The sequence below is a fragment of the Octopus bimaculoides genome, chromosome 2 (assembly GCF_046866305.1).
Source record: "Octopus bimaculoides isolate indiv1 chromosome 2, ASM4686630v1, whole genome shotgun sequence".
NCBI classification, from domain to species: Eukaryota; Metazoa; Mollusca; class Cephalopoda; order Octopoda; family Octopodidae; genus Octopus; species Octopus bimaculoides.
Genome location: NC_142929.1, coordinates 90882983 through 90895540, shown reverse-complemented (window position 1 = coordinate 90895540; position 12558 = coordinate 90882983). Strand labels below are relative to the sequence as shown.

Here is a 12558-nt window from a genome sequence, read left to right as displayed (position 1 = left end):
TGATGGTAGCAGTGACCGTAATGAGGTGGGAGGGTGTAAGAAGAACAATGATGGTATGAGTCATAGTATTAACAGTGTAAATGATTGTAGCTGTGGTGGTAACAGTGATGACTTTAACGATGGGGAGGATTTAAGCGTAAGGGTGGTGATAGTGGTCATAATATTCATTTCAAATTTTGGCACAAGGCCAGCAACTTCAGGGGAGGAGGTAAGTTGCTTACATTGCCCCCCCCCCATTCCCCCTCCCCCCTTCACCCCAGTACTCAACTGGTACCTGTTTTATCAAACCTGAAAGAATGGAAGGCAAAAGACGACCTCAGCAGGATTTGAACTCAGAATGTGAAGGCAGATAAAATGTCATCCTAATAGTAGTAGTAATAATATTGATGATTTCAAATTTTGGCACAAGGCTAGCAATTTCAGGGGAGGGTTTAAGTCGATTACATCAACCTCAGTGTCCTAGCAATTCTGCCAGCTTGCCACTCTAGTAGTGGTGGTCGTAATACTGACTTCAAATTTTGGTACAAAGCCAGCAATTTGGGTTGACAGGGTAAATAGATTACACCAATCCCAGAGCTCAACCGGTACCAATTTTATTGACCCTGAAATGATGAAAGGCTAAAGTCAACCTCAGCAGAATTTGAACCCAAAATGTGAAGATAGATGAACTGCCACTAATCATTTCACCTGGCATGCTAATGATTCTGTCAGCTCACCACCTTAATAGTGGTAGTAAGTGGTAGTGATATTAGCAGTGTATGTGATTGTAGTGGTGTGAGTAGTGGCATTGTTATTGACAGGGATGGCAGCAGTGATGGTAGTAATGGTGATGCTGCTTACAGTGTTAATAGTGATGATGTGTTGTGGTAATAGTGTTGGCAATGATAGTGATGATGATGATGATGATGACAATGGTTGTAGAGCTGGTGATGTAAGCAGTGGTGGTGATGTTACAGGTATTTGATGCTACTTTTGCTGTTGTTTAGCACCAGATCAAGCCTGTTCAAGTAGCCCCATTACTCAAAGGCATTTCAACCATGACCATCTCATCTTTCATATGTGTAGAATCATATTCTTATATGTGCCCATTTCTGAAATGGCAGGGTGTGCTTTAATGGTGATTTAGCTACTAGTTCTAGCAGGTCAAGCAACTGTATAGAGCCCTCCCTTACTTGATAGCAATGATCTTAAAAGTAGATTAATGCTGTTGTTGTTTAGCTCCCATCAACTCAGACCAGGCTGCTGAAACTGCTATTTCTGTGTGCATGTACTTTTCTTTATATTTGTCTTGACCCAGTGGAAGAAATAGTATTCAGAAGGTAGTATTATAGTTCTGTTCCCTAGGTATTGAGTAGACATGACTGTAGATGTAAGGGCAGAAGTGAGAACATTAGAAGCTTGCTATATCAACAAACTGTGTCCCTCACATAAGGAAGTGGTCTTTCATTTTGCTATAAATTGTTTTGATGATGACACTATTAGAAGTATTTGTGATAAGTGATGACAACAGAGGCAGGAAGAATCCTCAGTCATTACTTGTGGGTGACAACTCTGCCTAACTTAGATGGCTCCAGTTGATAGTATTGGGTCATCCCATAAATAATGCGTTTTTTCAATTGCATAAACTAAAAGTTGGAGAGGATTGGGATAAACTACCTGCATCAACTAGCTATAAAAGCAGGTAGTAATGTTACCTTGTCTTTATTCTTGGTGAAAGTTTTGAAGAGTGCAGTTCGATTTTAACAGTTATTTTTTCAAATCTATAATGGAAGTGACAAAGAGCATATTCGGCATATTTTGCTTCATGAGTTCAGTAAAGGCAACACTGCAACAGAAAGTGTGAGGAATATTAATGGAGTATATGGCAATTGGACAATAAGTGTAGGCCAGTGTCAATGGTGGTTCCACAAATTCTGATCCGGAAACTACAACCCAGAAGATGAGCATTGTCCTGGAAGTTCTGTAGAGCTCAGTGAGAACATTCTGCAAACCCTGGTTGAACAAAATCCCATCATAACTGTTGAAGAACTAGCAGAGAAGCTTGGACTTGGTCATTCAACCATTCATCGGTGCCTGTGTGCCACTGGAAAATAACCATCTTTGGTTTCAAGATGAAAGATGTTCTTCCATCAGGAGAATGCTCAGCCACATACAGTGAGGATGACATTCCAAAGGCCGAAGCAGTTTGAATGGGAAACAATGCTCCACCCACCATATTTGTCGGACATTACCCCATCTGATTATTATTTATTCCACAGTCTTCAAAATCATTTGGCTGGGGAAAATATGAATTCTGTAGACGACATGAGAATAATACTGGAGGAGTATTTTTCATCAGGGACAAGTGAATTTTGGAAGAGGAGCCTTTCAAGTCTACCAGTTAGATGGAAGATCATTGTAGAAAATGAAGGAGAGTATATTTTAGATTAAAAAAGAATTTTGTTTATCTTAATTTTGGAAAATAAAAGGAGTATAAAAAAAAAACGCATTATCTATTGGATGACCCAATATGTAGTATGGAACTGGGTTATAGATCTCTAGCTTAAAAAACAAAACAAAAAAGACATTGAAACACTACTTCAACATCTGGCAGAATATAATTATGTCTCATGGCAACACAGTGAGCTTTTCAGTTAACTTTGGATGGCAATCACTTAGAGATGATGTCTTAATAAAATCACTGCTTGCTGGCAAACATTATGCCACATATACTGGTGAACAAAATACCACACACATACTGGTGAATGTTGTGCAACACATGTTGGAGAACATTATATCACACATACTGGTGAACATTATACTATACAAGTGCATCATACATGTGATGCACTTGTATCAGTTATAATTTATAATGCCAAGATTCAAATACAAAAGGGTATGATGTCTAACAGCAGAGATGTAGTGTTTGTTTCAACTCCTGTCCCATAGGTTCCTATTTTGCAACTTTAATTTATTGAGTCTGAGGGAGAATGGGATTATGCCTATGCCCTAGGCTTTCTGACACTTGTGAGATTGATACCATTAACATTCCTTTAACTATTTTTGTAAGTCATTACTTGCAGAAAAGACATGAGAAGGGGAGACATTCCACAGGGCCAACGTTCTGAAGGGGAAGGCCCAAATATAGTCATTAACTAGTACTCCACTGGTTACAATCACAAGGGTTCCAGTTGGTCCAATCAATGGAGTGTGCAAGTGGCTGAGCACTCCACATGCATGTGTACTCCTTATGTAGTTCTCAGGGAGATTCAGTGTGACACAGAACGATACAAGGCTGGCCCTTTAAAATACAGGTACAACTAGTTTTTGCCAGCTAAGTGGACTGGAGCAACATGAAATAAAGCATCTTGCTCAAGGACACAATGAACTGTTGGGAACCTTACGATTGTGAGCTGAATACTATAATCACTATGCCATGTGCCTTCACTGTAGGGATTAGTGTAGGGAACAAGAATAATTGAACAGAGCAGCGGCCATTACTGAAATGATAGAAAAGGCAGAGAAAGGAGACAGCAAACTTGTAGGCCAGAGGCAGGGGTCTGTAACTTTATGCCAGTCAATCAAGTGATGCTTCTTTGAGTGCAGTCCAAAATGATTGCGTGCATAGCAGTAGTAATATTTATTAACGACAGAGGCAGTATTAATACTGAGGGGTAATATTTATGCCTACTTAAATGTTGATGTTCTATATATATACTGTGGTAGATATCATGAGAGAAACTATATTATATATATACTGTGGTAGATATCATGAGAGAAATTCTCATATTGGCTTTTGGTGCAAATATAAACAACAATGCATTTTGCATCAAAAGCCAATATGAGAGTTTCTCTCATGATATCTACCACAGTATAGTATGTTCTAACAGAACATCTATGTTGAAGTGAGCAGCTGTGATGTTCCACATTTGTGAGTAATACTCTAATATTTTGCAGAGTATCAGGATATTTGCATACATGAATGTCATTTGCCTAGGGGATAAAGAACGTAAATTTTAAAATAAAGATGTTTTACGTTGATATCAGTCTACTGTAGTGAACACATCCAGGAATAAAACATCTCTGACAATAATCAGAGATTAGGACAATAGACACCAATTTTATCATTTTTTTAAAATAGCCATTTCAAACATTTTATCTAACTCAGTTGGAATATTTATTTCTCATATTCTTAAAGCTACAGAAATTAGAATTAAATGCAGTAGAAAAAAAATTAGCACTGAAGCACATGATTCCTATTTTATTTTAAAGAGAGTATAAAATTAATTGAAGGACATTTGATTATTTTATAAAGAAGGCTGAACAACTACATAAAAGCTAACGGTTGATTACAAAGGTTTTTGATCGGGCTTTTTCTTTCATGATTTTTCATTGCCTAATCCAAGAAAAAACGAAGAGTTAATGTTTTTACTACAACATCTGTAGATCGATATCTGTGAAAATCATATAATAGAAGGTGGGGGAGACTAAAAGTTTCAGTTACAGGGAGGAAGGGCTGAGTAAAAAGTCTTTGACATATTGGTGAGAGAGTAGTAATGATAAGAGAAAGAGAGATAGTGTGAGGGTTGTGGATCAGGAACTACTAGAACAGATAGAAAGAAGAGACAGTGTGTCAGTAGGTTAATAATTGCAGCTTAGTGGAGATACTAATGTTGATCGCTACTGCTGCTGTTTTCATTGCCAATGATGGCTATGATTGTAAAATGTTAATTACCATCAGGTACAAAATTGCTTAAAGCAATGAATTGGCAGAGTTTTTAGAATGCCACATAGAATGTCTACTTGCATTATTTGATCTGTCTCTCTGCATTCTGAGTTCAAATCTTACCAAAATCAATTTTGCCTTTCAACTTTTAAGGGTCAATTAATAGAGTACTAATAATTTAATGGGATCGATACTTCCCTCTTTCACTCTCTCAGCATTGATTACACTGTATTTTGAGAGAATTATGGGAGATCCCCAACAGTGTGTGCAATGTCACAAAGGATTAGACTCTACTGACACAATTTGAAATCCCCAAATAACTCTGAAGGGCCATCCATACTTCAGAAGTTGCTGGTTACACATAGATACAAATTTGCTAAAGTCCATGAAAGCTCAACTTCAAATCTTAACACTCATCTTTCCATAATGTGCTTTATATCGGAATGATAATGCATTGAAATTGTATAGGGACATGTGTTCAGAACACCCTTGGATTCAGTCTCACTGTGCAGCATCCTCTAATACAGCCTTGGGCTGACCAAAGCCTTGTGGGTAAATCTGGTAGGCAGAAGGTCTTTGATAGAACGAAGAGAATATACATATCTTTTGTCTTTTACTTGTTTCAGTAATCCTGAAGGATTTAGTCATTCAAAGCAATTTCAGAAATTATTTTCATTCTAAGTCTGGTACTTGTGATACTGGTCTTTTTTGTTGAACCACTAAGTTACAGGAATGTAAACAAACCAGCACCAACTGTCAAGTGGTATGGGGACAAACACAAATGCACACAATAAGCTTCTACACAGTTTTCATCTATCCAAATCATTCACAAGGTACTGGTTGGCCAGGAACTATAGTAGAAGCTACTTTCTCATGGTGATGCACAGACCATGTGGTTGTGAATGAACTTCCTAATCACACAGTCATAACTGTGTCTAAGTATTTAGTATATAAATATACTAATCAGGTTTGATCAAAAGGAAAAAATGGTCTGCTGCTGGTGATTAGATAAATCAGTACTACCAATTGCATGATGAAAATGTCAGTGACTTTATTGGAAACACCACTCTCAGATCTCATTCTGGTGTGTGAAGGGTAGTGGGATACTCTGGCAGGACAATAAAACAATACCGGTCTATATGGGAAGATAAATTCAACAAGGAGGCAGAAAAAATCTCTACTCATTTGAGGGAGCTTGTCATATGAGTTACTTAGTGACCTCACTAGTGCTGCTATCACAAAACAAGTTACTTAGAACACTCTGTAAAGTAATTGGATTTAGGAAAAGAATCCAGCCATAGAAACCATGCCAAAACAAAAGAATGGAGTTTGATGTCATCCTCACTGATCCTAATAAACCATCCAACCCAAGCCAACATGGAAGGAGGATGTCAATGATAATAATATATACAAATACGTTTTCAGTTTCCATCAACTGAATCCACTCAGAAGGTTTTAGTCAGCTCAGGGCAATAAAAGAAGACACTTGCTCAAGGTCTTGCACAGGGAAACAGAAGCCCAAACCATGTATTTGAGAACTGAACTTCTTAATGCCTATTCTTCAAATGTTAATTCCTATAGCATCTAGGTTTCCTAGGTAGTTACCCTTGTAAATGCTAATAAGGCTCAATGGTGATTAATTTTGGTGATCAGACAAGAACCAGTCCTTTCAATACAATATAGTCATAAGCCATAACAATGCAATAAAATACATCTATACACTTCAGTTCCTTATTTCTAAAATGAATAAAGGCATAACATATATATAAATGCATAACACATAAGACATAACATATAAAAATCTCCACTCAGTTGAGGGAGTTTGTCATGTGACTTGCTTAGCAATATTTTTATTTTCAACTTAAAATTTCTTAATATTTCTTTCAGACAACATAAGACCACACAAGTGGGATCAAACACTCAAGCACATTACTTTTTCCCTTTGTTATTGATGCAATAAGGATGAGCAACTAAAATGATTTACTTGTATTTCTACCTTATTCCCATGCACATTCATAAGCAAGGCATTCTATTTTAGTGCTTTAATCTGCAAGTCAAAAGAATAACCATTCTTATTTTAAAATCATGTCGATTGAGTTATAGAAATGTTTACAATGCAAGTTCAACAAGAGTAGGATAACATGATCAATAATTTATGCAAATATATACAAAAGAATCAATGAATTCTATCTGAAATAAAGAAAGGATAATAAAAATCTCGCATTAAAATTTTACTCAGTTTAAAAATCAAGTATCCTAATTTGAAACCAGTCTGGGGTGATGTATAGATCTAATGTCTAGAACATTGATTGAATGAGAATCTGATCAGTTATCAATGTGCCAAAGGATATTGCCTCTTTTATTGATAAGCTTTGTTTCCATAGATAATCTTCAATCAGCTTCTGCTTCATTTCTGGCTTCCTTTATCTTTATTATTAATATTATTTTTGTCTTATCCAGTTTTTAGAGATGTTTCAATCTATGTCAGTCATCTCAACTATCACACACACACCAAAACTTATATACATATATATTTACACATTTTAACATTTTTTTTGTCTACTTTTCCATGCTAGCATGGGTTGGACAGAGACATATTTTGAAGTGGCTTCTTAGGCTGGTTGGCCTTTCTGTAAGCAATCTTTACCCATTTTCAAGCAAAGGATTTCTTTGAAAGTGCAGAGTGGCCAGATGTAATATCAACGGGGAATGTAAACACCATTCATGCAAATGTGTGATGCACAACACACACTCATTTGAACACACACACATACTCACACACACACACACACACACACACACACATGTACACATATGCACACACACACACATGCACACACACACATTCACACACACACACACACACACACACACACACACACACATGTACATATAAGCAATTTCAGAGTGGGGCTAAGTCGATTACATAGACCCCAGTACTCAGCTGGTACTTATTTTATCAACTCCAAAAAGATGAAAGCGAAAGTCAATCTTGGCAGAATTTGTAGGTGTAAAAATTAAAAAAGTGTTTCATCTCTAAACATGATGCTGAAAAGTTATGATATTAATAAATCTCAAATATTGTGATGTATCAACAACTTGAACTAGTTCAAGAAAACATTTTATTTTTTTATTTTTAAATGAACCCAACCCAATCAACCCAAATCCCTTTACTTATTTACCAGCAGTTTCTATATCACGTTATGGGATCATCATAATAATAGCAGTGAAAAGCAACAATTAGTGCAAAGAAATTTTATTGATACAATAAATTGATATTAATTACAAAACAGAGAACAAATGAGAAAGGAAACTTTAATGAAGTCAATGAGCAGTTCACAGATATGGCATAGAACAGAGCCAAATATATGGTAATGAGAGTAATAGAACAGAACAATAGATTTCCTTTCCTAGCTTGAGGAATCAGACATTGATGAAATCCTAATAAAGATATAATTATGGTCTCATTTTGCAAATAATTTGATATTTAATGAGTTTATTTCAGTAAATATCTAGCACATTATTATTTCCTGTTCTTTTTTGTCTTCTGTCTTTAAATATTTGCCGCTAGAAATATACAATTTCATATTGTTATATTTTCTTTCAAATTCTTTCCTTCTTCTGTCAGGCTGCCAGCTCTATCGGAAACAATTTGGTAATTAAATTTGTGTGATTTTTGATTTTTTCCTTCTGATTTGATTCTTATCTATATTGTACCGATGTTTTAAAGTTGTCTGTCTTACCTTTTGCCTGCTTGGTTATCCTAACTTTGTATATTTTACTCTTAATTTCCCTTCAGACTTTTGTTTGCATGTTATTCTCCTTCTCACTTGTTTGGCTTTCAGTTAATTGTTCCTGTAGGACAACATTAAACTTAGGATTTCCAGATAAGAATTTGGCATCGTAATAGCTGTTACATTATTGTTTTGTCCTTTTCTTGTGAAGTTTCTTATTATTGTATATTCATTTCAATTAAAAGAAAATATTGTTTATTTTCTTAACTGAATTGTCTTTCTTTGGTATGATTTGATATGTGTTGTTTTATGAAATGTATGTTTGACTATTTAACTGCAGTTATTTATTGACAAATATCAATTATCTCTTCATATTATGATCTATATTTAGCAAGGATATTAAAATCTTGATAGAGTTATTTTTCCATGTTATCCTATGATGCAACTGGACACATCATCAATTATATTTCCAGGGGTCATTAAGTGTTTTGTGTCTTTCGACAATTAGACAGACGCACTCAGGTGATCTGCCAGGTATGATCAAGCTCCAGTTCGTGTCTAGTAAGCATTACTCATGGTACCACTATCTCTTCTAGGGCTCATACCCACTGATCCATTGCCACCTTGAGATGGCAACCTCTGCTGTGTCCGTAGCCAACTTGATCGTCTTCTGCCAAATGGTACCTGTTAATGCCTGGCATGTTGTATGCTCTGCAGAACCCTCTGCATTCTACCTGAAAGGGATCATGCATTGCTTGCTACTCAATGCTTCAGCTTAGCTCCTTTACTGATGAAAAAATAAATTATAGAGATACTTATTTTCCAATAATTATAATTTTACACGATTGGATCTACCATACCTATTAGAAGTAGAATGAGTGAGTATATATGATACTGAGCCATCAGATCATAGAATTTCTTGTATTTGGTCTACCTAGTTAAACTTCAGTTTATTCATGTGGTTGGAAACAGATACCATATACATTGGCATATCAACTAATATTTGGTTATGAACTGGCATTCATTTCTCTGCTGAGTGTAACCTCTCTAATTTGCTTCATTCCACTGTTTTACATCTTTGGATAAATTTTCAAAGTGTGAAATCTGCTTTTAATATCAAATTTTCTTTCTTATTTTTACTGAATTTTCCTCTAAATATAATTTTCCATTATTGTAAAATAATCACAAAAATCTTTGATAGTTCTGCTTCAGGCATATCTGATTCTCCAATAAACTGCTGGCCTCTCCGTTTACTGACAATCCCCCATTGTATATTAAAACAGTTCTTTTAGTGAGCTCTGATGGTATTTTAATTATCTATATAATAATTGATCCTTTTTATGCTTTTGGAACCAAACACATGGTAGATGTCAATGTTGAATTATATAGATGGTATTTCAATGTTGTATTATATAGATGGTATTTCAATGTTGTCTCATGTAATGTGCTCTTTTCTGTTAGTGTTAGAAAATATTTGTCTTTGTGACAATCCACACAACTTTTATTTTTTCCTTTTCTACTATTGTAATTTTATCCAATCCTAAATGATTTCCCCAAGTGAAGGCACATGACTGAGTGGTTACAGTATTTGGCTCACAATCTCAAGACCATGAGTTCGATTCCCAGTGGCACAATGCGTCCTTGAGCAAGACACTTTGTTTTATGTTGCTCCAGTTCACTCAGCTTGCAAAAATGAGTAGTACCTGTATTTCAAAGGACCAGCCTTGTCACACACTATATCATGCTGAACTCCTTGAGAACTATGTAAAGGGCCTGCATATTTGTGGAGTGCTCAGCCACTTGCATGTTAATCTTATGAACAGATTGTTCCATTGATCAGATCAACAGTAACCCCAATTGTCATAACTGATGGAGTGTCTGTTAAATGCTTTCCCTGAAATGTTGTTTCAGACATCCTGTGGTTTATGTCAACATAATATGCCACCAGTTAAATGTATAGACTGAGGTATTGGCATGGCCGTGTAGTTAAGAAGTTTACTTCACAATTAGTGAAGTAAGCTTCTTAACTACTTGGAACCTTGTGCATGTCTCCTTTACCATAGCCCTGGACCAACCAAAGCTTTGTGAATGGATTTGATAGGTAGAAGCTCAAACAAAATGTGTGTGTGCGTGCATGCATGTATATACATATATACACATATATATATCTATTTATGTTTCCTTGCCTTGAAGTTGTGTGCTAATTGCAAACAAATGTTACCAAAATACAAGTGGTGTTGTTCATTTGCAATCTTCAATGAAAACATGCCTGGCCACTGTACTGTTCTTGTTCAAGGAACTAGGGTAGGAATTGTGTTACTTGGAAGCAGGTGAGGATTGGTGACTACAAAAAATCTGCCTTGATGAATTTCATCTGACCCATTCAAGCTTTGAAAAATGGACATCACAATGTTGATGAAGTTTATAACTTGCAGTTCATTTTCGCCACAACCTATCTGTTTAATCTGCTACTAAAACTTTATAAAATTACATTTTCTCTCTCTTATAACTCAGAATTATTGTGCTTTGTAAGAAATATTTTAAAGAGTTTTGACAGTAGAACTCTGATAAAACGCCTACCAGTATTTTATCTATTATTCCTTCCTGTTTTATATTCAAACCCTACTATTATCAACATTGCCTCTTCTACTCAATGCAAAGCTAAAGGAAGCTAAATTTGAAATTAGACCTGAAAAGCCTGAAACTACACATAACAATTGAATTTGCAGAATTATTAGCTCAACTCCCTATGCCAAGTGATAACAACAGCAACAAAGATATGAATATAAGAATAACAATCAGTTTATGTATGATGGGCTTGAGTTAATGATACCATGATGTCTCAAGGGGAAAAAAAAAATCGATGGAAATATTTTAGCAAATAGCTGTCTCTGTTGGCATCAGTGACATTTTGTGTTTGAATTGAAATAAAGGTTGCCACTATGATGTATGTGCAATAACTGCATTTGTTGGAGGACAGTGAAATTAGGAAATATACAACAGATAGGGAGAAATTAGGTAAATATAATCCACATGCATTACAATGCAACACCAATTTTAGTGACCTCAAATATGAATGAGACGCAAAAGATATAGAATATGCTATCCTCCAATGAGGATGATGGTAGTGGTGGTGATATGGTGGAGGAATAGTGGGGGAATGTTAGACAGGTGTTAGAGAATAAAACTGCTGAGCCATAATTTCAATGTTTCTTTGCCCCGGAATATAAAACACAGATTAGTGATGTATTTGATTGTTTCTTGTTTTTCTTGTGCCATGCCAGGACATTGCCTTGAAAGGTTGCATTGATCCAGTCAACCCCAGTACTTATTAAGTTTGCTACTTATTCTATTGGTCTCTTTTTGTGTAACCACTGAAACACAGGGACATAAAACATAAATTACCATCATCTTAATGTTCGTCTTTCTATGTTTGCACTGGGCAGAGAGAATTCACACACACACACACACACACATCATATACATATATATATCCCACTACTACACATTTTATACCTTGAGGTGTCACCTGGATCCCTCATCACCCTATTTATCTCCTTGGAGATACCACCAATTCATTCTCTCATTCTTTCCTAAATGTGAATAGCCATGTAGCTCTTCCACAAGAACCTGCTCTATCCCAACTTCTTCTCTCTTGCCTTAAGCCTCATCTAACATAAGGATGAAAAACTCTTTTTGTGTTTTGTACACTGGCAAGGTGCATAGTGACCTCAAAAGTGCCAGAAGCATGAAGAAGAGCACCCAGTACACATTGTAAATTGATTGACATTAGGAAGGGCATCTAACTGCAGAAACCATGCCAAAGCAAACACTAGAGTACAATGCAGCCCTTGACACATTGGATCCCTGTCAAACTGTCTAACCCATGTCAGCATGGAACATGGGTGTACAATGATAATGGTGATATATACACATACATACAACAGGCTTCTTTTAGTTTCCATTTACCAAATCCACTTACACAGCCTTTGTTGACTTGGGGCTATAGTAGAAGATATAGACCCAGGCAATCTGAAACCATGAGAGGAAACGGACTTCCTAACCACACAGTGATGCCTGTGTCATGTATATAAATATGATAGAATTCCTCACAGTTTC

At 36.0% G+C, this 12558-nt stretch overlaps 1 protein-coding gene across 7 annotated transcripts in view; it reads left to right on the top strand.

Annotated features, from left to right (window-relative positions):
• The window catches only part of LOC106874430 (1-phosphatidylinositol 4,5-bisphosphate phosphodiesterase epsilon-1), a 1217386-nt gene that overhangs the window by 1106836 nt on the left and 97992 nt on the right, over positions 1 to 12558 (top strand). For 4 of the 7 annotated variants that reach the window (XM_052978429.2, XM_052978427.2, XM_089347150.1 and 1 more), the window contains one exon: positions 8334 to 8360. The exons of the other annotated variants lie outside the window; for them this stretch is intronic. In XM_052978429.2, the coding sequence (XP_052834389.1) occupies positions 8334 to 8360 (27 nt within the window). The remainder of the gene's footprint in view (positions 1 to 8333; positions 8361 to 12558) is intronic. 7 annotated transcript variants of the gene reach the window in all.